This window comes from Phasianus colchicus, chromosome 3 (assembly GCF_987193195.1).
Source record: "Phasianus colchicus chromosome 3, bPhaCol1.hap1.1, whole genome shotgun sequence".
Classification (NCBI taxonomy): Eukaryota; Metazoa; Chordata; class Aves; order Galliformes; family Phasianidae; genus Phasianus; species Phasianus colchicus.
In genome coordinates, this window is record NC_143438.1 from 75,625,616 (window position 1) to 75,653,204 (window position 27,589).

A 27,589-nucleotide genomic window follows, 5' to 3' on the forward strand; every position below is an offset into this window, starting at 1 on the left:
ATTAGATGAAAATACAGAATTCTCTTTGATTAAACAGATTTGAATGGAAAAGCTTGTCCACTGTAACTTATTTCAGTTTTCAAGGGTAAATGAATTTTTATTGTAATATAATAATTGCATTATTTGCTTTAATAATGTGTCTAAAAATATTATGTCTTAGTTAATCTGTTGACCCAGTTTCTAAGTAACTGTTCATAAATATAGTAACTATATTACAATTGTACGTACTTCCAAAGTATGCAAGTACTTCATTGCCATATTAAAAAATCCACATTAATTTTAATGCCACAGCTGCATAAGTGTCAATCAGCAGGTTTAAAATTAAGCATTATTCAGAGAACTCTTCTCAATATTGTCAATAAAAGGAGTGCGGGTATTTTCTAGTGAAACTCATTTTCGTCAGAATATACAAGTTCTTGCAAGCAGAAATATTCTGGAAAACACACCACTCTCAGCAAACCCTTGAGCCTGACCAGTATTCCCACGGTAGCCGTGCATAAGGCTCCGAAAAGTCAGGCTCGTCTCATGGTGGAGATCTGCCTTCAACTTGGTGACCCAAAGGATTGTCTTGGAAACTGTTTTGAGACCACTGTTTCTGAGTGTTGCTGGAAGAGCTTATGTAACATATTCCCAGGGCTTCTGGTGTCTTAACTGGCTTTACTTATCTGAAATGCAGTTTTTTGCTGTGTCCAGCGTTGTCTGCTCATGCATGGTACTATTGGTCTATGACTCATGGGAATCCTGTCCATAGAAGTATACATGTATTTATGAAAAATTCATGTTTACTGTTTTCAAAACAAATATAGAAAACAATTTCTTCTTTCTGAGGGAATTTCTTAAATTTGGAATTGACATGCAAACTGTGAAATCAGCTAACTTCAGAGTTTCATTTCAAGTAACAAATTATCCCCAATACATACATTGAACTTCGTTGTATCAAGAACAAACTGACATACATTATTAGAGTATTTCCATAACACTACCCAATATGTTGCTGGTTTAAGATTTGCTGCTTTTCATGATACATTTTTTACAGTTTATATTTAATCCTTGTTGTTTTTTTGTTGTTGTTGTTATTTTTGTTTGTTTGTTTGTTTGTTTCAGTGATAAAAATAAAAGAAGAACAAAAACAGTAAAGAAAACATTGGAACCCAAGTGGAACCAGACATTTATTTATTCTCCAGTTCATCGGAGAGAATTTAGAGAACGAATGTTAGAAATTACCCTTTGGGACCAAGCACGAGTTCGGGAGGAAGAAAGTGAATTTTTAGGAGAGGTATACAATTATTGGTACTTATTACAGGAATACATTAGTCCACATATTCATATTTAGGATGCAGTATTTTTTAATAAAGTAATCATTAGCAAAGCAAAGATGTTTAAAATTGTTAATTTGTCCTTATTTCATTCGGTTGTACTTGGCAGATAGTACTGATTTGAGATTCTTTCTATATTTCTTCTGTTTTAGTAACTGGATGCACTCAATTTGTTTGAGAAATGTTTAATAAAATCCGCATTTCACATACTTTTATTTTAACAGAATATTGAAATGGTGCTGTAACTTGTAACTCTCTACACGTTGTTTGAATACTGTTAAGACTGCTGTAAGGTGATAAGGGCCATGTGAAAAAAAAATGGTGTATTTAGTATTAGAAAGGCATAGAAAATGCCTTCTTTTAAAGTGCAGGATTTTAACAACACTTTTAAAAGGCAAATGCATTAAGTTAAAAGACAAAGTCCTTAACAGTAAGGGAATATTAGAATAAAATTTATGAACATTCCTATTTTAAAATGCAGTTATATAATGGTTTCCTACTTTTAATCTTTTTTTTTTCTTTTAGATTCTTATTGAGTTAGAGACAGCACTACTAGATGATGAACCTCATTGGTACAAACTTCAAACACATGATGTCTCTTCATTGCCACTTCCCCATCCCTCACCATATTTGCCACGAAGACAGCTCCATGGCGAGAGTCCCACGCGGAGGTTACAAAGTAGGTTGTTAGTTTTATCCGTGGTGCATAGTTTGTTCGGATTTATATAAAAAATATGTTAAATTCTTCTAAATGGCAGCTGACAGAATTTGTGTTCATTTGCAGCTGTTATGAATCAAGTTATTTATGATTACTTTTGAGAGTCTGAAATGTTACCAATGGTATTATTGAACACTGTGCAATACAACATTGTTTTCTTAAGAGACAACCTGGTTCAGATTATGAGTTTGAGCAAGTTAACTTGCTCTTCTATGATGTGCTCTCTTTTTCTTAAAGTCCTATCTACCATATTACATTTATCTTTTCAGTTTAACCAAAAGTGAAAGTGCAGTAACTTTCTCTTAAGGTAATACTTAAAAATAAAGTGAGCTGAGTATAATAAGATAAGTTACGAAAGCAATGCCGTGGCCTATTGCTTTGTTTTAATAGTTTTATGCAGTTACATTCACAAATGGAATGTCTCTCATTTCTATTTTATAGAGTTTGGTATACTTGGTTCACAATAGTTTCATGTTACCAGTAGATATTCGGAAAATAGAATATCTGAAAATCTATTTCCTTAATGCTGTGTTGTTTCTCTAGTTTAACTGCTCACTACTCTCAGTGATTCAGAGTAGTCTTCAGAGTCATCTTTCACTGAATGAACAATATAAAGTGTCAACTGACACTGTGAAAAATCTTTTATTTTTCTTAAAGATAACTCGTGCAGGAAAAAAAAGGGGGAAAACTATTTCCAAGAGCCTTTGAATTTTATTTGGTCATTGCACGTGGGTGTGTATGTGTGTTTGTGATAACTCCCACAAACTCACAGAAGCTTATGCCTGTGTAGGCTCACAAATAAGCTTGCATATTTGCTGTGTTCTGTGTGGACCCTCTATTAATTGTTTTCTGGTATGTAAGTATTAAAAGTAGTTGGCAGGGTTTGTGTATGTGCACTAGATGGTGAGAAGAATTAAAATGCTCCATATCATAATGTTCTGAGATAGTTACATTAACTGGGAGTTGAAGTGCATAGCCTTCAAGTTGTAAGATTATACCGGCCCACAGAAGGGTGAAAGAAATAATAATTAATAAATAATGCTTTTTCAGTCAATTTCTCTTCAGTCTTCTCAAAGACCATAAGTGTTCTTTACGTAAATTCTTAAAATTTATTTTTCTCTGTACTTTCTGCTATCTTGCCACACTTATAGTAAGCTGTCTGCCATGTAAAAATACTTGCAGACCAGTTGGACATTTCAATATGTATTTCTATTTGAAATTTGTGAAATTTTAATTTAAAAAAAAAAAATCCATCTTGAAAACAAACCCTCTTTGTTTATAATAATTCCCATCTGTGCAATAAGTAACTGCCCTGAAGAATAAATGAATAAGGTAGTAAATGCTTTTGGAAAAGATCTGTAGTGGAACTTGATTACAGATCTGTTCAATGATATTGTTACAAAATGTGATAGTCAATGAGGTTTTAAACTTAAAAATCATGCCTTTCTTGAAATGAGGAGGAAAACAAAGGACTTGCCAAATCCTTAGGTTTAAGGTAGAAATCCTGCTGATTGTCATGAAGAGTGACTTAGTCTTATTGCTCCTAGAGCAATAGTTGGATGCCTCATGATGTACAAACTTTAGCCAAAGATGCATTATAAGCTATTGACAGGAGAATGCCTCTGATGCCTAATGATATGTACTTTCCTACTGAGATTCAAATTCCATAAGGAAAGATTTTCTCTAGTGTCCTGGGAATATATTTGATTCTTGGATCCTTGTGTATTACATACTATTTCCAGTTTGAAAATATACTTTTACATGACAAATATAGAGAAGAATGTCCTTTGGAATTAAAATCCCTTCTTGTTTGGGACTGGAAAGGAATCTAATAGAAAATTTGTACCCGGTCAGAGCATGGTAGCAGTTTAAAAATACATTTTTTTGTGTGAATTGATGTCACACCTCTGAAATGTCTGTCCACTGCTTAGCGTTGAGGGAGGTATTAGAATATCACATTGGAGGTATCCAGAACTCAATTGCAAAAGGCTGTAAGTAATGCAGTGTAAGTTGGCCAGGCATGAAACAGATGTTGCATTAGGTATCCTCTAAACAACCCCTCCCAACCTAAACTACAGTGGACTGATGAAGACCAGACAGAACATCTTATGACTTACACCTTTAATACTTCAATAACATCTTATAGAAGCTTGTTTCTTCTACCGTTTTTTGGAGGTTTTAAAAGAACATTAAGCTAAACTTAAGATTTCTCCGTTTCTTCTGTTTCTTGCTCTTTTAAAATCCTTTGTTAACAAGTCTTGTATGTGATGAAGCAGAAGATGCTACTAGATTTTTTCCAGTGGCACACCATGACAGTGTGCAAAAAAAGATTTTGTTCTCCAGAACAAAGATAGGGCATATCTAAATAGTGTACCTATCTCTTTCAAAGTACTTTTTAGAATACTTACTCTGCTATTATACTCTAAATTGATTTCATTTATTGAGGCTGCAAAAGCTGTCTTCAGCTTCAAGAGCAGTTCGGCCCTGACACCTTTTATTAATTTCTTTGATGCTTTTACATACAGAATTAGTTAGTACAATACAAAGCATCTCAGAGTCACAGAACTGTAGGGGCTGGAAGGCACCTCTAGAGATTATCTAGTCCAACTCTCCTGCAAAGCAGGCTCCCTAGATCAGGTTGCACAGGCAGGTCTTGATTATCTCCAGAGAAGGAGACTCCACAGCCTCCCTGGGCATCCTGTTCCCGTCACCCTCACTGGGAAGAAGTCCTTACGCACATCTGTGTGGAACATCTATGCTTCAGTTTGTGGCCATTTCCTCTTGGCCTACAGCCACATAGTGCTGAAAAGAGTCTTGATAAGAAATACTTGATTGTATACCCTTCAAAATTGCTAGTGAGAAGTACCGATATATTTAGAATTACAAGGTTGTTTGTTGTTTGTATAAATACGAATGTACACATCTAAGCTTTATTTTTTGTTAAATGCAGATATACAAAGGCAACATTTAAATGTTATTCTCTGAAGGTAGCTTAAAAGAAGCACCTACGCCTACCACTTACTGCTATTCTCTTTTTAGTATCGTTGAATTTTGGTGTTCTGAAGATGAACAAATTGTCAGTCCTGAAGACTGAACTCCCATATTTACAGATAGGCAGCAGCACAGGGTCAGCTTCTCACAGTCTCATATGCAATGTCTTCCAGGAACCAACTTTCAAAGAGAGATAGTAACTTAGTTTCTACTTCTTTTTATCTCTCAATATCTTAGAGTGGACATTGTGTTGTGATACAGAGTGATAGAAGCCAGCTGTTCACCTTCTCTTGAAGATAATTTTTTGAATTTTTGAACTAGCTTCAATTTTCTTAAATATTTTACATAGTATCTGCATATATTAAGAATTCCAGACTGCAATAAGTGGAGTTGTAGGCCAACTGAAGTTCTTTTTATATTACTTCTAAGCAGCAAAGATTATTTTATAAAAGATTTTAATATTCCTGTAGTTGATGAGGCCATAGTATTGATTTTCTTTCTCATATTAGGTAAGAGACTTAATACGAATTACACTGAAAATTGAATGTGGTTTTGATACTGCTCTGACAGTTGTCCATTAGAATCTGTGGGATGTCAGCAGTGTTTTTGACATGGGATTGAAAATCAGGAGGAATTACTTTGTCCCAATCTCCCAGAACAGAGAAAGCAGACATCAAATAAAATCTGAGAGATTCTTATTCAATCTTTTAAAGTTATGTCCACATAATGTGTACATTTGTGCAGTGTAGGCTGATAATGCTTAGTTGATAAAGGATACTGGGCTGTCATGTTTTGAAGTCCAACAGTTTTGTTGTTGTTGTTGTTCTGTATTGAACTGATATATATATATATATAAGAAGTATCTTTCATTATTTTGTTTTATTTTAGGAATTTTAAGAGTTTCCCAGTTACCTAAGATTTAAAAAATTACTGTCTCTAGTTCTAAGTCAGAGTCTGCAGCTTTAAAGCCAAACTGATGGAATTATTGATCTACATACCGTGGAGCGTAGGAAGTCAGTGCTTGTAATGGCTTAATGCCAATAGAAGGGAAGAAATGTGAGAAACAGTAAAAACAGTTAGTTTCTGATCCCTAGTTATAGCATAGCTATGCACAGCACGGGAAGGAGAGTTTTTAATTATCATGAGAATCATAGTATCACCAAAGTTGGAAAAGACCTTCAAGATCATCCGGTCCAACTGTCTACGTAACACCAATATTTCCCACTAAACCATGTCCCTCGGTGTCACATCTACATGTCTCTTGGACACCACCAGGGATGATGACTCCACCACCTCCCTGGGCAGCTGGTGCCAGTACTTCACCACTCTTTCTGAGAATAAATGATATCCAACCTGAACCTCACCTGGCACAACTTGAGGCCATCCCCTCTAGTACTATCATTAGTTACATGGGAGAAGAGGCCGACCTCCACCTCACCATAACCTCCCTTCAGGCAATTGTAGAGAGCAGTAAGGTCTCCCGTGAGCCTCTTCTTCTCCAGATTGAACAATCCCAGTACTCTCCGCTGCTCCTCATAAGATTTGTGCTCCAGACCACTCACCAGCTTTGTTGCCCTAAATACGCAGTGAATGCACAGTATTGTTTAAAAAGATGTTTTGTATTTTAAGCATTCTCCATCATGGAAAAGTAGTGAATCTACGTGCAATAAACTCTGCTGAAAATGTTGTCTATGAGGTTTCAGAAATGAGAGTGGAAATTAAGTCCAAGATGATCAACAAAATGGTGTTTTATTCAGATCTGAACACCAGAAAAGTCAGTCAGAATCAAAATAACTATAATAAGAAAACTGTGAAGTAGCTTTCTTATAAGTGATGAGTTTTGTTGCTCTGGGCTTTAAAGTCATTGATAACTTCATTTGCTGACTTTTTTGACTGTTAAACAAGATATACTTGAAAAAAGAGATGGGAGAGTGATTATTGTACCAATTTTTTTCTGGGTGCACAAATAGAATGCATTTATATAGAAAAATACAGAAGAAATATGCATATAGCAATTGAAAAAAAGAAGTACATATATAATATATATAGCATTACTTTTCTAAATTGTATGTCATTCAGATAGAAATAAAAAATCATAGTGCATAAGCAAAATATTTTGAATAATATGGTCAGTTTTGTTTGTTTGATTAGACTTTAACATGCTAAAAGTTATCATTTACAACTAGAAACACCAGATCAATACACTGAATTCACAAAGTGCTTATTCACCATACTGCTTATTCATTTTTTGAAGAAACTGTTTTAGATGGACTTGTCATTGCTGGTTTCTGAGGCTTTTTGTTGATTTATTTATACTCAGTGACTTTGTCATCAAATCAAAAATGGATTGAGTGCTTTTATCTGTTAAGTCAAGTCCTCTTTACCTTTATCTGTCAAAATTTCAACTCTATATTCTAGAACATATAGAGCTAATCTTGATAGTATCAAAATAATTGAAGTCTAATAATAATTAATTAAACAGTGTATCTGAGACCTGGGGCCCTGCACTGCAAAATTGTGCATTCCAATAAAAGCTATGAAATTCTTTAGAACTCAGAATCTTAGTTTACTCGAGAATCAGGAACCTGCTTTCTCAGCAATTTCCTTTTAATGTGTTGTGAATATTATGAATCTGTATGAGAATTTTAAATCAATGTAACTGCATCTTAGTTGAGGATATCATAATAATGCTTTTTACTAATAGGTAAATTATAATATGGAGCATTTTAAGGTCAGTAGCACAGACTATGAACAGTGAATATTTTATAAGAAGTTTACCCTTAGTGGTGATGAAACTTATATTTCTCTTTCATGCTTTCTCCTTTCTTTTTCTTTCTTTTTCTTTTATGAAGCACAGGCGTTGGGCATGTTAACTTTGTTTGCATGTACTGATGTTTTGTTCATAGAATATGAATATACATATATATATATATACACACACCAGTATTAGATCGACTATGCACCTATGATTTACTTATATTTATTGTACATCTATGGTTTATTAAATACTTTAATGAAAAGGTATTTAACATGATACAGGGGTGTCTAAAAAGGCCTTAAACTATCAAAATATTTTTCTTTTTCCCAATTAAAAAAATAAAATTATTTAAGAAATTATTTGATCTTTGAAAAAATAAAAATAAACCTTACTAAACTGTAATTAAACTACAAAAATATTTCAAATTCTATCAACACTGCAGCAGTTTATGGGAGTTTGAATATTGCTTATAATCCTATTGCTCTGTTTCCTTGATAAAATCATGTCATTAAACTACTCTTTTGCCATGTAATGACAGGAAAACAGTGTTTTCTGTTGAAGCAACTTGATGTATAGGGCAAACTAACCTTGCTAGGCAGCAGATAAATAAATAGTTGGGTCAAATTTAAAAAGATTCTAAAAGACAGAGATCTGTGCAGTGGCTTCCTTTTCTGGCTAAAGTCATTGTACGTTTTTTTTAATTGTTGTAGCATAATAAACTATCATATAATCGTAAAGATTCTGATGAAATCTTCAAATGAATTGAATATTACTCTTTCCTTTCTGTGTTGTAACCGTATGGAAAAATACATGGCTTCCCTAGTCCTCGCTACATTATAATCTCACTATTTCTACATTCCTGGCTTCTTAAAGAAGCTCTATAGTTTTCTAGATCTTTCTAGAAGTTGTATTCAGAATATCTATCCTTTTTAATTATATAAGTAATTTATAGACTGTTAATTGATTTTTAATGACATTCTTGGACCTTTGCTGGAGGAAACTAAAAAACTTACCCATACTTCCTTTTTCATAATTTTGTAGCCAGAGATGAGTCAATTTTTCATGCAATTAATAACTGGAATAGACCTGTGCCAACAAATGCAAATGTTAGAAAAAATGTAACCACGGAAGCTCTGATCTAAATGTTTGTAAATCATTCTGAGAAAATCCTGATTATTTTATTAGAAATTAATGGAATTCTGGAGCCAGGTAACAAAAAATAATTGTTTATCAAAAAATACAATTTGAAGATAGAGATTTCAGATTTGCAGGTATTAGATGATTTAGTGATAATGTATATAAGTTAAAACAGTATGTAGCTGGCTGTCAGAAAAACTCCAACTTGTCAGAAGGAACCTGGTTGTCCCGTACATTCCAAACAGCACTGGTTGGCAAGAAATTGTTATTTTCCCTTTTTCTCTAACAATGTCATATCCTGTTGTCTGCTACACTTTCTTAAATGATGTCTGTGAACATTGCAATAGCTAATTGATAATTGTAAACTGCCGTCCACCTATAAGTAGTCAAAACATTCATAAGGTCTTGCTAACGGCCAGGGCATATTCATATTGTTTTGACATCGTGTCTTCTTCCTATTACCTCAAGGAAGTCACATTTACAAAATCTACAAATGCAAAGTAATATTTCACATTTTCATTCGTGTCCACTGTTTTGCATTTTTACCAAATCAAATCATTCACTAGCTGGAGATAAAAGATTGACTTTAACATCACTACAGAGTCCGTGAAATTTAAAGTAGTATTCATAGCTACCTCTCAGGAAAGTTCTGCTAATAACTTCTGCCGAGGTGCCAACAGTCATTTAAGGGTAGCAACCTGTATAATTAGTTGAATATACGTTTTGCCCGTAAAAAGTTGAACACTTGCTTACAGTAAATAAGCAGCTGTATTTGAGAATTGGAGATGACTGACCTCCTGCAGTCCTCCCTGACTGCAGAATATAAATGTCAAACCAGAAGTGATTGGTGTTTTTGTGGTTTAATTTCTCAAATCTAATTGAGATTTTGCTTTTGAAATATGGCCTGAAGTATCAAATTCTTCAGTCTGCAGAAGCAGTTACAGTGAAGTTTAAGGTTCTGACCATCCCTGTTACATGTAGTGATTCATGTAATTTTCCCTGACACTACTTCATTTCAATATTTGTTTTCCAGATAAAGGCTTATATTCATATAATTCAGGTAAACTTTCAGCATGCCAGAAATGCTTATTGCTTCCACATACATGCAAAATTTAATTTGATATTTTATTGTTGTGCTTTTGCTACCTATTGTGCAGATGCTAAATTGCTTAAATGTTCCTCAGCTTTACATGTCTGCTTTTCAGCCATAGGTTCTTTGTTGGCTTTGTTTCTCTACTCATGACATCTCAGTATTGATATTGGAGCAATACTATACCATTATACTTGCTTTGTCTGCCTTTAATTTAGGTAGAGCTTTGATAGGTGAACTGTAGTAAGCTTTATTAACTGTACTAGGAAAATGCTATTTTGCTTAAGCTTTATTTAAAGGATCACTGTTGTATTATAGTTGTTTGAGAACTAACGTAAGTATTTTTAGAATGGAAGCATGGGGTAAGTGAATTGCTACCAAAATCAGTGTTTGTATTGATACGTTTTTACAGTTTAGCACTGCTTTAAATTCCCAGTTATGAATACAGTTGGCATATCTGAGAAGTTTCCCTTAATTAAACATAAATAAATTCATAACGTAAAGTTTTTACAAGCTTAAATTTCATAGCATTTTTCATGTGGGACTTTTTGCAGTTGCTGCAGTTTTAATTATGAGAATCTCATTGAGAATTGGTTCATTTAATTATCTTTCAGTTAAGTTTAAGAAATGAAGCACACGTTGTTAAGAAAATAGAACCAGTGCTATCATAGTGAGAAAAAAAAATCACAGGATCATGGAATTGCAGAATTGCAGGGGTTGGGAGGGACTTCAGAAGATCATTGAGTCCAACGCACCTGCTAAAGCAGGTTCTCTACAAACCCCAAACCATTTCTTAAAAGGAGGTCTAATAAAGCCTAGTTCCCATTACATTTACCCTTATTCTCCCATGTTTCTTCCATTCTGCTCTCTCTGGAAATATCCCTAGATCCCTCTCATGTCTTACACGTTCACTTGGAAACAGAATATGTTTGCTATGACTAGTATGATTTCACCGTGTGCGCTCAAATTTTACTTTGATTTTCTTTCTTTTCCACAAAAGGGTTCTGATTCAAATATATCTCTATTTCTGCAACCCTTTTCAAAGATCTGTAGGAACTTAATTACATTTGGTATTTAAACCTTTCTGACAATTTAGATGAGATTGGTCGAAAACTTGAAAAACCACAGGAGGAAGAAGTGACAGATTGACATGCAGACAGTGAGACTGCATGAGAAATTAGTTCACATGAAGAACCCTCAGGCACAAATTGGATGAATATGAGAGAGTAAATTCTTAAGACATTTGTTGTAAGACTGATTTTAGGGTTGCTTATGTGTCAGCTTTGAATATAGAAAAAACAGTGGTAGCACTAAGTTACTCTAAATGGTTGTGAAGGCTTTTGTTGAGCTTCAGGGAAGGAGATCATACAAGCATGCTTCAATACTCTTTGTTCCCCCAAGGAGTTCACCAAACCTAGTAAAATGTTCCCACGTTGTAATGGATAGGATCCCCTCCTTGAGAGCTTGGTCTGCTCTTTCCCTTCTTTCCACAAGATGAAAAGAATTTCTGAGCCAAAATATCTGACGTACTTTCACCATTTAAGCTAACACCTTATTCATATTACTCATTTCATCTCTTATCCATGTCAGTTCTTTGTTGGTTGGTCAAATAGACTTTGATAAACTTTCGAACCTCACGTGCTACTCTTCTTATGTTGAGGCTTTTACCAGAAACAAGTGTTTTTATTTTTTTTTAGTATTATTTTTATTCAGAAGTTGCAAACTGCTAGCATCCAGTTATCAGAAAAATGCTAATAATTAAGAATATTTTAATAATAACTTATATTCAAGTACCGTGACAGGGAGGCTTAATTATCATTCTTCATGTTTAAAATACATCAAAGACATACAAACCATTGTCATCAGTGCACTTATTTGATGCACTCAATGTTCCAGGTATTATGTGCTCAAACTCTTTGCAGAATTTTGAATTTGATAGAAAGGATTTCATCTTCTTACTCTTGAAATATGCACCATATTTTACAACATATTGGTCAAACATTTCAAAATAGATATTAAATATGCATTGAAAACACTAAACAACAGCCCCTTAGCAGTATTCCTTTGGAATAATTTGTTGATGAGAGACTTCATTGTCACACTTCCCAGAAAGATTATGAGTTGTGCTTTCTCTGTTTTATGGACACTGGTTCAATTACTTGATATGAATATAAGATAATGGTGGTATTTGGAAAAGACATGGTTAAGGAGGGGACTACAGCCTACATATTCAAATTTACGTTGTCAATAGGTTAAAAACAATATTACCAGCTAGAATGCATAGATTATGAAATTAATCTTGCAAAATTTATGAGAACTATGATGCCAGTAATTACGCTTGTATTTTGGATACTCAGTTCAGTAAAGGATTTTGACCTGTGGACCTTCTAATCTGTTCAATTTCTGATGTTAATGGAAGATATTGTAAATAAGTTTAATGTGATTACTTTGCAGAAGTTTCATATTCCAGGCAGTAATTCTTGACATTGCAGATTCAATAGACGTTTTCCTTCCTCTGTCCTTCCTGAAAACATTGATTTCCAAAGACAAAGCCAAGTAAGAAATCTCAATTTAAATGATTTCTAACCAACATTTAAAACTACATTTTAAAGCTGTTAAAAGACACAGGTCCCTTTGCAGGACTAGTAGCTGAAGAAAGCCCTGAAATATGGCTCTTCTTTCTCTACGCCCATCCTTAGGGCAGGTCTTGATCCTGGCCCATTCACCTTCCCAATGCCCTGTCTTTTCCCTGCAGCTTAGTTGTGTGGTGGGATTGAAGACAGAATTCTGTATATAAAAAGAGAAGATGGTCTCTAGATCCTGGAAGGGGATTTGGAGTTGAGGTATTAGGAAAATCTGGAAAAAGGTGGATGGGGGCTTGAGGGGAAAGAGAGGCCCTTGTATTTTTGTTTCCTAGTGGAAATCTTCAGCCCACTGGGACAACAGTTGGCTATTTTCATCCTCAGAGAAGTGAATTTTTCCTCTAGGATATGAAAGATAATATTCTAAAAATATGTTAAAGCTGTAAATATAAATAAAATCAGCCTTTGTTATAAATAATTACATTCATTCACAGGGGTGAACTAGGTGATGAATGACATTCAGTTCATTCAAGTCTTTTATGTCTTTCATAGTACAAACCCTTTCAGGCACTGATGTGATGAGCACCAGTTGCCTGTTCTTCCCATTCTCCAGTCCTTGCTTAGCTGCAGAGCCCAAAAGCTGCTGTTGGCGTCTCTGCACAGCAGCTGCTCTTCTGCTTCCAGGTCAGAGCCAAGGTTAACAAAGAGGCCAGAATCCTGCTGCTCTGCATCCCTTTGGTGACTTCTGCCTCTTTTTTCCCAACCAAATGGGACTCTCTTGCTCAAATATTTAGTAGCAAATACAATGGCACTTGTTCTATGAGTATTCTGCTGGGAGGTGAGGCTGGGCATCATTCTATGCCAGTCACCCAAGCAGAACATTGATACTGCTTTGTCCTGAGCTCCCTTAGGTTTACTCTCAGTTTTTACTTAATTTTTTTTCCATTTGTTTTTCAGAATATATCATCCTGTGGCAGGAGTAAAAAAATCTTGCACTTAATTGAACAATCAGATTAAACCTCCTACCTACTTGTTACCTATTTTTAGACGTCTAGAGAACTGGAGCAGACACACCATTGTGCAGAGCACTGATTCTCACAATTAAAACATGTAAATGAGTAATTATCATTGGCACTTTGACATGCCAGTGCTTCATCCTGATGGCATCAATCAAATGCTGTTCAAAAGTTGCAACAGAAGTCAGAATTAAAATAAAGATAAACAAATTAACACATGTATTTGTCCTACATGACCTACATTTTTGTGCTAATTGTAGACACGGAATCTACTTTTGCCAACTAAGTTCCATCTATTCCCGTATAGCACTCCTGTGTAGCATTTAATGGCTTACATCCTCCAATGCGTCACAGAGAGATTTTGTTTATCAGAGCACATTTTATGTGTGAAGCTGCCTTTTCCCCTGTTAATGCTTACTAATACCCCAAAGAAAATACTGCATTCGTTTTATATGATCATTACCATGTATTTTTTTTCTGGTACTCAGATGCTTTGTGTGTGAAAATTTGGAAGATGAACCGTGTGGTACCTGTTTTGATATGGAATGAATAGATAGCATATGAAGTATCTGAAAGCATCATAAAAACAATGTTGCAGAGCTGTATTTCACCATTTCTTTGTGTATTACATTGAACATTTAGATGAGAATAGTTGGTACTGTAATACGTTTGCAATAATAATAACATCAATAATATTATTTATGTTTATATTAATGCTTAATTATCTGATATGAGATCTTTTTATTTCTTTATAGACTTGGCTTAAGACAGCTCTGTTTTACAGGAAAATAACTGATACATGTTTTTGTTGTTATTTTGACAGGGTCCAAAAGAATCAGTGACAGTGAAGTCTCTGATTATGACTGTGATGATGGAATTGGTGTGGTTTCAGGTATTACTTTCTAAATTTATTCTTTTGAGTTCACTGGAATTTTTTTCTTGTTTATAATTTATTATTATGAAATTTGTACTGATTTTCTGCTGAAAAATAAATTGAACCTATGACTGTGTTTTTCTAACATAAACAAAATAAGTATTGTGGTTAATATATATTTAACCATAAAAATCACCAACAGAGTGAAAAATCGATTTCTGTATTGCTTTTAAAAATTATAAAAATAGACTTCAAGTGTTTTTTTCTTTTATGTTAAATGGTAGGAAATGTGGTTTAGATTTTTTTATAGACAGTGGGGTTTTATATATCCTTGAAAACTTCATGGTGAAGAGGTAGCACTACCACTGAAACCTGAACATTTAAGACAGGAAAGGAGGTGACTTAACAGGTAATGTGTTTGTATTAAGTACTCAAACTGGGAATCTAATGTGTATTTGAGATAAAAGTCATATTGTGAAAGATTTCCTTCACTTGTAGGAGAACAAATTATACTGCAGTTGTAGCCAAAACCAATAAAATAAAGGGCCATACACTTTTTCTATCTACAACAGAAAATGAATATAGGATGCAATCATGTCACCTTTAAGCCAGTACTGCTGGGTACAGGTATCAGTATAGCATTAACTACACAGCTCAGTATGCAGTCAATTACCCTACTGCTTTACTGAGCTTTTTACCACACTTGGTCTGTGTTCTGGCTCCGGTGGGCCAAGTTTAGCTTTAGTGTGCCTATATAGTGGTTTACATATCTTACACGGTGAACATGGAGCAGTATCTGTTCCCTGGTCTGTCCAGCAGCTGTAGGGCAGTGGTCAGCTGCTCAGTCAAAAGTATTCCAGCTAAAAGGCCACCTAGAAGCATATGTATAACTTTTATGTCAGGTTTAAGTATGCTGATAGCAGGCTGTGTACGGTGTATAGAAAACATGAATCAGAGCAACAGTACTACAGTGTGGGAGGGAGACAGGAAAGTAAAAGAAGCTAGAGGAGGCAACCATGGCTTTTACAAGATGAGGCGCTGCCAAGTATTCATAAATCCAAATCTTAATGAGCTACCTAATTAGTTGAGTTTGCACAGCCCTATCTTAAACAAAAGCTGTTATGCAAACTCTTATTCATCACTGGTGAAAACGCATTGCTGATGGTGACTATGTTGAAAAGTTGAGTTTTGTAGCTGAGAATTTGCTCTATTAGATAGTGTTATTGTGTTCTTTGTATCTGTTGTAGTTTCTGTGGACTTAAATAGAAAGCATTAATTCTGAAGGAATCCATGTACCTCCAGTCAAAGTTTGGCTATCTTTATGTATTTGTGTCAGTAAGGCTTTCAGATTGCCTGTCCTCCAAAAAGGAAGGATTTTTATAGTCTGGCCAATCAGTTAAATTAGAAGTGTAGCAAGCAAACAAAACCAAGTTTTGTGATTTGCAAAATTACAGAATCATAGGGGTTGGAAAAGACCATTAAAAAAGAGGAATAAATGAAAATTTGATGTTTATCTGAAATGCTCAGTATGGAGCCATTTTGAAGCTCAAATCTCTGTTGTCATGAAAGAAATTATATTTTTGCAGAGATGTAATAGGTGCCTGAAGCAGCAGGATTTCAATCAAATAGCTGGATTTTCAACTTTGTATTTTTTTTAGTTATTTCTGAAGGCTGACTTTTATATAGAGATGATAGCTCATTTCTTCATAATTTCATTTACTTTTCGGGCATTTGTGAAATCTTTTAATATAAATTAGGGTGCAGTATGTTGAGTGGCCATGAATCCTCTAGTAGTAATGAAATCTTTATTTTTTTCCTGGCAGTACTATAAGAAAACACTGCTTACAGAAATGATTTATCTGTTTTCCATTGTCTAATTTAAACTGTTTAACTGTTAAAGTGGTCACTAAAATCTAATCTATGTTAGGTAGCCTTTTCCAGGAAGTAGATAGTTTAATTCCTATTTTGACATCTCCATGGAAAATTAGACTTTACAGTTTAGTGAATGAGTTTACTTTCCTAAGTTTTTAATGTACGTTTAGTTCTTGCAAGATCTCTTAGCTTTTTAATTTCTGCTGACAATTCTACACCTTAGTTGCATTTTGATTCGGACCAACTGTGTAGCTGGAAGAGTTTGATGTTCTTTTGGCTTTGAAATTTTTATTGCCTTCCTTTTTTGTGCTGCTGTCACTACATTTAACAAGTCTTTTGATTTATCCTTGTTTTATCTTACCATCCACATCTTTCTCTCACTTAAGGTTCTTCAGTTTGCAGACTCATCACAATCTTGATTTAAATATATGCCTTCTTTGCAGTGTAAAACTTCAGCCATTTGTCTCTCTTTGTTCTTTCGTTCTTAGTACCCCAGTTCTTTCATTTTGTATTTTCAGATTTTATTTAACATGACACTTCACTTTGCTTTTAATCTTTTGACATATGAATACTGTATCACACCAAATATGTTTGCTGACATCTGTTGAGTACTCTCAGTGATCCTTTCCAAAAAATCCATGCTTATTCAATGTACTAGACCTGTGAACTTGTCTCCATGAGCTTTTAAGATAAGAATTCTCTTCTGTTTCCTCTTTAGTTTATTTTTATTCAAAACAGTGTGGTTATTATTTGATCTCATTATGTATTATTTATTTATAGTTATTTAAAATATACTTTTTTTTTCATGTTCCTGATTGTAGCTGATATTTTATCTTTCTACAAAACACCCTTTAATGTAGGTTCTCTGGTATTAGTCCTGTAAAGTTAAATGTCTGTCTTTGGATAAGCTGGTGATAGGAACACAGCAACTGAAGATCTGAAAACAGTTCTTAATGTGCACCTATAAGCATGATTGTCTAAGACTATATTTGCTGAAAGAGAAGGAACTTTATATGCTGCAGTTCTTTGCGTCATAATCTAAATATTTTTAATGTACCTGCAGTTGCTTCTTATTGTTGTTATGGCAGTTCTGATGCACTGATTTACTTTCCTGGAGATAACATCCTCATGTCTGTTTCTCACACTGTTCTTTTCCTTAATTTTTACAGAAAGTTCAAATGTATTAGAAAAATTATTCATAAAAGCTTTCTCTTCTGGTTGCTTGCATCTTTGAATGCTTAGACAGGTAACAAATATTGCTTTTATTGAAGAGAACATTGCTTCTGTCATCAGGAAAGACTTTTAAGGAAATAAAGGTAAACCAACAGAAAAACTTAAAAAAAAATTTTTTTGCTACATGTCCATTCCACACCAGTACTGTCAGAAAGGATTCTAAAATATTGTATATTTAAGCAGATAGAAAAACAAAAAAAGCTTAACAGGATTTAGAAATAGTTCTCTTCTTATAGAATATATATTAATTTTATATTGAGATCTAAAATTGTAGAGCGGAATTCCCATTATACTTCATCTCTGCTGGATTTAGTGTTGGCACAGGATAGAAGAGGGAGAGACAATATGAGCTCTTTTTGTCTTTTAGATTGCTTTTTATGTGGCCTTCTAGCTATTTAAAGCATTCATTTAGCTGTCCTGACAAACAGAATTTGACTCTCCTAAAATTGTCTGTCATCATCAGTACTATGTGGGGAACACATCAGCATATTTGCTCCTTAGAATGCTTTTAATGTTCTTATGTAGTTATTGATTATAGAATCATAGAATCATTATAGAATGGCCTGAGTTGAAAAGGACCACAATGATCATCTAGTTTCAATCTCCCTGCAATGTGTAGGGTCACCAGCCCCCACACCAGGCTGCCCAGAGCCAGCAGTACACTGATTTTATATTGATTCTAGAGAGATCCTGTTCTACAGGACATCATTTCAATTGTAATATTTAGTACAATTCAGTGAAAAGCAGGTGTTTGGGGTTTTTTTCTTCGTATTGATCAAATTTTAATGGACATTATGGTTAACCAAGTTCAACAGTTATGGACTGTAATTTCTAAATAGTTATTTTCTTGAGTGCTTCAGCATAGTGTTTGTTGAAACTATTGTAAACTGCTGCATAGAAGTAGCCTACTAAGTCTGCCTGTATGAAGAAAAAGGAAATTGGTTGTCCAGACCATTTAATCGTAAGTCTCATATACCACGGTTGTAAGTCTTAAATATTAAGTGAGATATGATTTTTTTTAAAATGTCATTCTACACCAATGTCTTGTCTGCACAACATAATTTCATGAGACACATGTAATCTGAGATATGTTCGAACGGATGAGTCCTGAAAGAATGTAAGGTACAGAATTCTGCATAAATGCTATTGCAAGTCGGTAGAGAAGAGCTTTTCCAAGAGGAAAATTGCAGTCCCCAGCAGAAAAACATTTATAGTGATAAGCTATTCTCATTATGCAAAAGATAATTAGATGTTTCAGGAGCAAAATAAGAATACTAATGAGATATTTATTCAGAAGATGGTTAGAGCTAGGTAGCTTAAAAAAAATAATAACAAACAGCAAAGAAATTCCTACTGAACTTACAAAATCAATTCAGTTTTTGAGGAAAAATGAAAAGCAATTATTCATTTTGCTTCACTTCTCAAAATACCTGATGAGTCCTATGTTCAGTAGAATTCTTTCACTGCAATGTTGCATCCTTCGCTTCAGGGAAAGCATAAAGCTCTTTGTATGCTTGTCAATAATGTGATCTGAATTTTTATACCTGATCCTGTTGATGATTGCTGCTCAATGCAGATACAGAATATATAAATGCTTTGGTTAAGCTTGAAATCAATTGCCTATTGAAAGACATCCTATAACATTAGAAAGTATGGCTGTCTTCTGTCCTTCCTAAAATAAAGGATTTCACTATAGATAAACATCTGTTCCTGAATGTGAGTCTTTGTTGCCTTCAAAGCTGGATAGCTGCAAATGTAAATATTAACCAGCTTTTTCTTTTATTATGTGTTAATGCACATTCCTCTTCTCTATTATCCATTCATTATGTCTTCTTCCATGGTAAAGAATAGTGTCTTTGTGTCTTGAAAATTCCCTCTAAAATTGGAGGTGAAATTCAGGCAATATTAAAATAGTCATCACGACCCCTTAAATCAAGGTTTACTGTAAAGTGTTAAAGTCCTTGCTTTTAAACAAATTAACTTTTCCCCAGCTGATACAAAAATTTTCTCTTCAAACATCCAAATTCTCAATTAATATGATTTTTAAAAGATATAATTTTATATTCTTAAATACAAGCATTATCACTGCACTGTGAACAACATAAAGATATAAGTAAATTTAAATTGCGTTTGTAGGTATTATTAATATGATTTAATTCTTATTTTTTAGAAGTAATTGTCTCATGCACATTACAGTAGAAAAGTATAAATTATTATTGTTTGTGCTCTGGAAATTTGGGATCCATTTTGTGTTCTATTGCATTCTTTTATGTCTAGTGAGACCTAGAATTTTAATGAAGCATAAATGGAATGGCCAATGCTTAGGTATGTATCTATAAAAACCTGTCTAACGAGCCTCTCATGGTTTCATTTTTTAAGCAGCTATTCTTCAGAATAATGACTGAAGTCCTTTATCTTAATTCCTATGCATTTACAAAATGCGTTATGTGGCTGATCTCCTTGAAATAACATAAATCTTATGTACAATTAACAACTTAAGCCACGGTAGAGAAGACTCTACTGATGTATATGTCTGGAATAAATAGAAATAAATAGAAAAAAATGCTGTCTCCATAACATATCTCTCTTTCTGAGATTTAGATTACATATTGTTTAGATTACCATGTAGAACTAAAGAATTATCCTATTGACAAATTAATTTGGTAGGGTTTTTTGTTTGTTTGTTTGGTTGGTTTGTTATAATTCTTTAAAGTACAGATCCTGCACATGCCCCTAGGGATTCAAAAGCTTAATATCTGAAGAAATAGTGTAAACTCTTTCAGAATCTACAAGTTATTTCCACATGTGATATATATTTATTTTTTTCCCTGAAAATGATTTTAGTAATTATTAGTAGCACTAACATAAGCCGGGAAGGAGTGAAGATTTCAGTCTTTGTTGAGAAAGTTTCCCACACATGAAGGAGGTGCCAACAACGCTTGCCCCAATATCGGTCAAATACACTGTTTTAAATTTCATTCAGTCTATACTATCTATCTTTCACTATTTTGAAAGTCATATTTGAACAATGAGATCATTCTAGATGTCCTGTGGGAAATTCGATCTCATGGATACAAGTGAGCTGTTTGGAGCATATCCCCAGTTTAATCAAAAACCTCCGCAGATGACTTGAAAGTTGAGCTGTCACAAGCTAAGAATTTTTAGGTTAGCTGACAGTCCCATTGGAGATACTGAATAATGTAGCCTTCTGTTAAAGAGAACGGCTTCTTCCAGTAGAAAATTTTGTTTTGTTTCTCTAAAGAACGTAGCTGTCATAAACATCTACAGGACAGCTGTGAACTTCAACAAAAATATTTACTCAAGATAGTTCAGTTGTAGAGATATCCATCTGACAAATATTGCAGAGTTTTCTTGTTTTTGTTGGTAAGACTTACTGTTCCCATGTGCAGTGGACTCAGCACTTTGCTGTGTGTTGCTGGGTGTATGGACAGCAGTGAACAACGCACCATGCTCCAGTTTATTACTATGTGAAAACACTCTCCACACATGTTAGTGATCAGAAAAATTGTCTCAAGTGTAACTGGCCCTTGCACATCATGAACGTAGGTAAAAAACACTTCATGAGAAAGTGAGTTACAATGACACAAGTAACCATTTGATCTTACTATTAAGCTTCCTAGTTTCTTTCAGTGTGCATTCATTCTACTTTTATTTGCAGAGTAATATTTTGATGCAGAAAACCCTACCACGAAACCTATGTACGTATCTTCAATTTACAGAAAATTCATATATTAATAATTCAAAGTATTTGGTCAGTTACTGTCGGCACATCTTCAGAGGACATCCAAATTCTGCATTTAGATGCTCAAATCACTCTAGAAGATGAGAACATTTGCATACAAGACCTGAACTGTCTCCAAAGTGCCCATGTATAAAATCTAGGTATGCTAAGCATTTCTGGCAATTTGATTATGTAATTGTTTTTAATTGGTCCTTGCTCTAAGCCCAACCATTGTGAGTGTTAAAAAATAAATAACTGATGTAGAAAAAGCTTGATGCTTCAGTTAAGTACAGATGCTAAAGTGGAGAAAATGCCACTCAGCATCAGTGTCTGAAACAAGTTCATTAGTCTGCCCGCAATGAATAGGAATTCTAATTATTGCTTTTCTAGAATTATTTTCATACAGTTTCTCTCAAGTCAGTCAAGCATCAAGACTCCTAAACCAAAAGCTTCATTAAGATGCTTCAAGATTCTTGGGGGCATTAGTGTAGTGCTGTTCATGTGAACTTCATATTTGGATGTCTGTGATTTTCTGTAATTTCGTGCATGACAGCTGCAAAATTTGATAACAATTTGTTAGTATTTAGTGAACTGCACAGCACAATATCAGTACAGAACAGCTGTGCTGTGTGGATGAATATTTTAAATCAAATGTATTAATATTCTCTCTTAGATAAAATGAAAACTTCAGCTCATAGGAAGCTGTATTTAGTGTGCCTTATGAAATCCCTAATTTGAAGTGTATGACAGTTTTTGATGCAACCCTCCCATGAAAATGCAGTGGCATTGCAGATGTCTCTGTCATGTGCCCATCTTTTATGTGTCCACAGCTCTCAGTTGTTTATCTCTGATTATCTCTGTACTGATAATCAGGTTCTGTGTGCTCTGTACTTTAAGAGGCTTGCCGTAGTTATAGAGCCTTTGATTCTATGGTAATGACTTAATATTTATAGCTGCAAGCAGATTCCAGTGTTTATCCTATTTTTACTACTGCTATAATTATCTCTGCTCTATAGCAGCTCCATGGTCAAGTTGCACTTAATTTCAGCAGGATAATATTTTTATTTTATTCCTCTAATCTTACCACTGGGACCCCGCCATATTTTTAAGCATGGAAGTTAAATTGTCCCTTTTCCAATTGAGAATGTTACCGTAAGTTTGGGAATGCTGTCTCTCATGAGAGAGACATGAATGTTCCAACTCCTGTGCAAGCAAAACCAATCACATTTTAAAGAGATTTAAGTTCTCATGTTGGGAGTACCAAAAGTTACCACGTCAGCTCCCCTGGTCATTCAGTCATCAATAGCATATTGAGGTTTGTTAAAAGATTAGAAGAGCTCTGGCATCGATTGCTAAACATATTTATTATGATGTTGATCACTTCAGATATGTACAGATCACTGATGGTCATTTACTTAAGCCTTCCATGAAAGCTTTGTGTCACTGTCTTCTTGCTGAATCTTTGTAGCAGAAGAGCTGTCCCACTGCTCTCTCTGCATCTCTTGTGGCTCATGGTAATCACAGATTATTACACTGAACTTTGAAAATCTGCTTTTGTTTATAGCAATGAAAATACTAAATAAAGCAATTAAACTTTAATAAAAAACAATACTTTGAATGTTTTTTTCCAATATTTTAGATAAAGAAAGCATCTTTTAAAATGAATATAAAGACTCAAAGACCAATGAATCATTAAACTCTGGTACCAAGTGCTTTCAAGACCAGTATTGTAACTCTGATCTGCCAAAGCTAACCTTAGACAGACTTATTTAAAGTCTAAAGCTGATCAAGAAACTTGCTAGGTTCTTGGCTTTTGCATCTGAGAGTTTTGTACATGATTATAGGTTTTTTTTTTGTAGCAGTTTTCTTAGTTTTTCATCTTTCCAAGTAGTGGAAAAAACATTTTCACCTTTTCCTTATTCAGTTCTTCTGAAAAATACTGTAGGATAGTTTCTATCAGAGGTTGGTACCAAGGGATGGGAGCATTGTCCATGCATCCTTGATTTTAGCAACTAAGTTCAGAACAGGGCATCTTCTGTGACCTCTGTCTTCATGGCTGTGTTAACAACCTTTTGGATCATATTTCTGAAATACCTGATCTTCCTCGTGTATTCATGCAGTGGAAATGCTCTCTTTTGCAGTTTTGATTTTGCTCTAGCTGTGAAGTGTTGGAAACACTCAAGAAACCTAAGAAACTTTCTTAATTTGTCCCTAAGTTCTTTTTGTATCTCCATTAAACACATTTTTTTCTAGTACAGTGGTTTCAAAACATGGATGTTTTATTTATTGGAAATATTAAATTCTGTGGATGCTCGTAGAAAGTTAAGTTCTGTAAAGTATGATGTAGTTATTTTCACTATGAGATTGCAAATGGTTTTGCATTTTATGTTCTTTTGATTCCTACTTGGTAAAAATACTTAGTATGGAATGAGGCAGAAAGCTATATTAACTCCATAGAATTGAAAGATGATGTTGAATTTCAACCTGTTAGCGGGTTGCTTTACCAAACCTGTTACTTCTCAATGTTTGACAGTTTGACGTGTTGGCAAAAGGGAAGCTTTTGTTTTTTCTTTTTTTCTCCCAAGCTACATAGCATTACTTGATTGATGTGAAGTGACAAACAAATGTCTGTTCTTTAAGGTCATTGTCCTAAAATGATTGCAATGATGGTGTGATATTCCTTCCCTTTTAATATACACACATATGCACGTGTGCTCATGCACGTGCTTCAGCTTACATCTACATGCATGGGGAAGAAGTTGATAGATTGATGTATATCCTTGGTCCTAAGGTTGTGTGAATAGAAATACTTAAGTGGAAGTATTGAATATTCTTGGAAGAATGAAATGGAATGAAGTAATGAGGTTTTGCTTATCTGCTTACAAAAAAATTTCCAGGAAGAAAACTATGAGTAATGTGGTAGAAGGCCAAATACTTTTGGAATCTCAGAAGTTTTTCACTGAAAAATACTTACAGCCTTATAAGCTGGAATTTTCCAGTATTGGGGGATCTCTTTGATCACTTTTTACTTGAATATTGTCTTCAGAACTAAAAGTCACTTATTTCACCTGTCATAGCTGTCAGGAGCTTTTTGAAGACCTATTTTTTCAAAGCATTATCATGAGGTTAAAATACGCAATTCTTCCGTTTCTTATAATCATATGTTAACTTGATCCTCACAAAATATGTGAAAACTTCCTTGAATTTGTTATTTAATCTGGTATCCTGTTTTCAGAGAGTGTTGTACCCTGGGCCAGTGAATTAAACTTCTACAGTGAGATGCAGACAGTTACTTTAATACATCCAGCTTTTAAAAAAGATTTTTGTTAAAACGCTTTGTAAAATGGTCATGTGGGAACCTTTAAAACTGGTAAATCCAGGGAGGCTTTGCTTGGCACACATCATGTCTCCTATTGCCCTACTTCAAGGTTAGCTCTAGAATGGAAGCAAGTTTCATTTTTTTCTTTAATTCTCGGAAACAGAAATCTTTCTTGAACTCAAACTCTGTATCTCCCTAGTAGATATTACTATCCCAACTTTTAAACCTGAACTTTGGATAAGTTTTGAGGACATTTCCATGCAAAGTTTCATGATACTATATATTGTACACAACTCTTACAATATAATTTTAATTAGAAAATACAAGAAGTTTTTTTTTTTTAAGTTATTCTAAGGAAAAAGGTCTGTTTAACTAGTTTTATTATTAATGTATCGTACTGACCACGAGTTATTCTAAATTGCAAGATTGGTGCATGGTGTTTATTACTACACTTTAAAGTATAGCTATAGGAACTATAAGTCTATTTGAATCAAACATAAAACCAGGAATATTTGCATACATATTTTCATTACAAAAAATCAAGAAAAACACATGACAGCATTCTTGATCAGAATCCATTAGCATTATCGTGCTTACAATTTCTGCAGGTGTGGTAGGAAATTAAAAATTGAAACTTCAGATTAATTAAATATTTGCTTTTCTTTTTAGATTATCGACATAATGGAAGAGACCTCCAAAGTTCAACGCTATCAGTGCCAGAACAAGTTATGTCATCTAATCATTGCTCTCGATCAGGGTCCCCTCACCGTGGAGATAGTATAGGACGGACAAGATCGTGGTCTCCCAGTGTCCCTCCCCCACAAAGGTAAATTGTTATTGAAACATGTAGGTATATAAACTTAAGTTCTATTGATCCTGTAAAAATACTGGAAAGAATCTCCTGACTTTCAAAATGGGGACAAATTGATTAGATCTTATAAAACTGTATGAAGTCAGTAATGTTCTTATTACATTATATTGATGTCTGGAAGTTCATCTGATTTTATGTCTAAAGAAAGAAAAATACATCTCCAGATTTTTATTTTCATGAGCTACTTAGAAGATGCCTTTTAGTTTCTGATGGTTTGACATTTTCTCATTGTTCTGGTGCATTATTCTCATCAGTGGCTGTTTTCAATCTTTTTGTCTGTGTAGAATTAAGATGCTGGCAGTGCCATACTTCCCATAAAAGCTTTCTTTCTACATCTTCTTATACTGAAAAAAATCAACTCTTCATTTGGAAGGTTTGTGATGTTTTGTAAAACCAAGATCAGGACAATTCTTCTGACCTGACCAATTTGGATAATTACAACTATTTGATTCAATATACTTTTTAAGAAATAATTAGAACTTTTTCTGTAAGTTTCTTAAGAGGAAACAGAATATAGTTATCAAGGGGAATGAAGCCTGTGTTCCAGCATTTTTTTTTACTATGTATGGGTAGGTTTTCAATCGCTGTAATTCAGCTGGAATAAAAGGAATAAGATAATGTTCACTGTTCCCATTTAATACTGAAGATTTGGTATCCAGTAAGGTATGTATGTGTATTCCTTTTTTTTTTTTTACAGCCATTCCAATTCTCTTGTGTTCTATGTTTCTTTATTTCATTTTTGTTCTTTCTGTTAGTTTAAGATTCTTTTGACCATATTCTCTTACGTTTTTACTTACCATTTCCCCTAACAAACAGATTAAATGTTACCATTTTCCCTAAGTGAAGTATTAGGATTCCAAATTATCTCCTAGCTAACAGGTAGAAAATTAAGTTTCTTCTTGAAATCTAAAAACATACCTAAGCATGGCCTTATTTTAAATGAAACATACTGGTAGTTAGATAAACAGTAGACACAGAGAGGCCTATTCTGATTTCAGTGGTACTGAATTCAGGCTAAGTAATTGCTTATACTAACTGTTCTGGGGTTATTCCTATTGGATATTTAAGAGTCCTTAAGTTTTTAAGGGTCCCTTCTAACTCAAACAGTTCTATGATGCTATGATATAGACATAAATATGGTCAAAATCCCTCTTTAAAATTATTTTATTTTCTGTGTTGTGTGTATTTGAACCAAGCCAGTAATTAAGACTTGTCTAAAACCATTGAAAAACCTTTTCATTTTCTTGCTATTTTGTATGTTGGTAATATTTACATGAAACATTCCTTGCTTCCTGATTTTAAGCTAAAATTTTAAATATAATTTGGAACTTACAGAGTAAGTTTCAACTGTTATTTATCTAATATTTTCCTGCCCATATCCTAAATCATTAAGAGCCCACAGATAGAGTTGCTAGAACATGGGACTTCATAGAAAAGAAGCAGCATAGTCTTTTGAGTACAGAAATGCCTGTTTTAAATCTAGTGAAGATCTAGGTCTACTTGGAAGAGCTGTAATCATTTTTACATTTAACATCTTGTTAATAAATGTATATGGTTTGAAGCCCTTAGAATTCACAAATGATACCTGGCATAATAACTGAAAAGAAAATATTATTTTGAATAGCTATATCACGTGGCAGCTGTCAATTTGCATGGTTTTATTTTTAGCAGAGGTTAGGACAAGTCTTATGTAGAGCAGTAGAAGACTTGTCGTGTTTTCACTAATGTATGCAAAGGGCTGTGTGCTTCTAGATCAGGTTAGATTGTGTCAGACAGTGATGTTTAGTTTTTTTCTAAGATGGCATTTGAAAAAGTAAGATGGTAGAATACATTGATCTGGATGAGAGGATTAGGTGCACCCTCAGAAAGGTTTCATACAGTAACAAGTTAGGTGGGAGTGTTGATCTGCTTGAGGATAGGAAGCCTTTGAAGAGGGATCTGCACAGGCTGGATTGATGAACTGGTGCTGTTTCCTGGATCACAACAATCCCATGCAGTGGTATTGGCTTGGGGAAGAGAGACTGGAAAGTTGCCCAACAGAAAAGGACCTGAGAGTATGGGTCAGTAGCC

At 34.1% G+C, this 27,589-nt stretch overlaps 1 protein-coding gene across 24 annotated transcripts in view; it reads left to right on the plus strand.

Annotated features, from left to right (window-relative positions):
• Positions 1–27,589, plus strand: part of RIMS2 (regulating synaptic membrane exocytosis 2) — a 436,018-nt gene that overhangs the window by 258,112 nt on the left and 150,317 nt on the right. For all 24 annotated transcript variants that reach the window (XM_090137872.1, XM_090137865.1, XM_090137886.1 and 21 more), the window contains 4 exons: positions 1,105–1,276; positions 1,842–1,995; positions 14,432–14,500; positions 25,318–25,474. In XM_090137872.1, the coding sequence (XP_089993998.1) occupies positions 1,105–1,276; positions 1,842–1,995; positions 14,432–14,500; positions 25,318–25,474 (552 nt within the window). The remainder of the gene's footprint in view (positions 1–1,104; positions 1,277–1,841; positions 1,996–14,431; positions 14,501–25,317; positions 25,475–27,589) is intronic.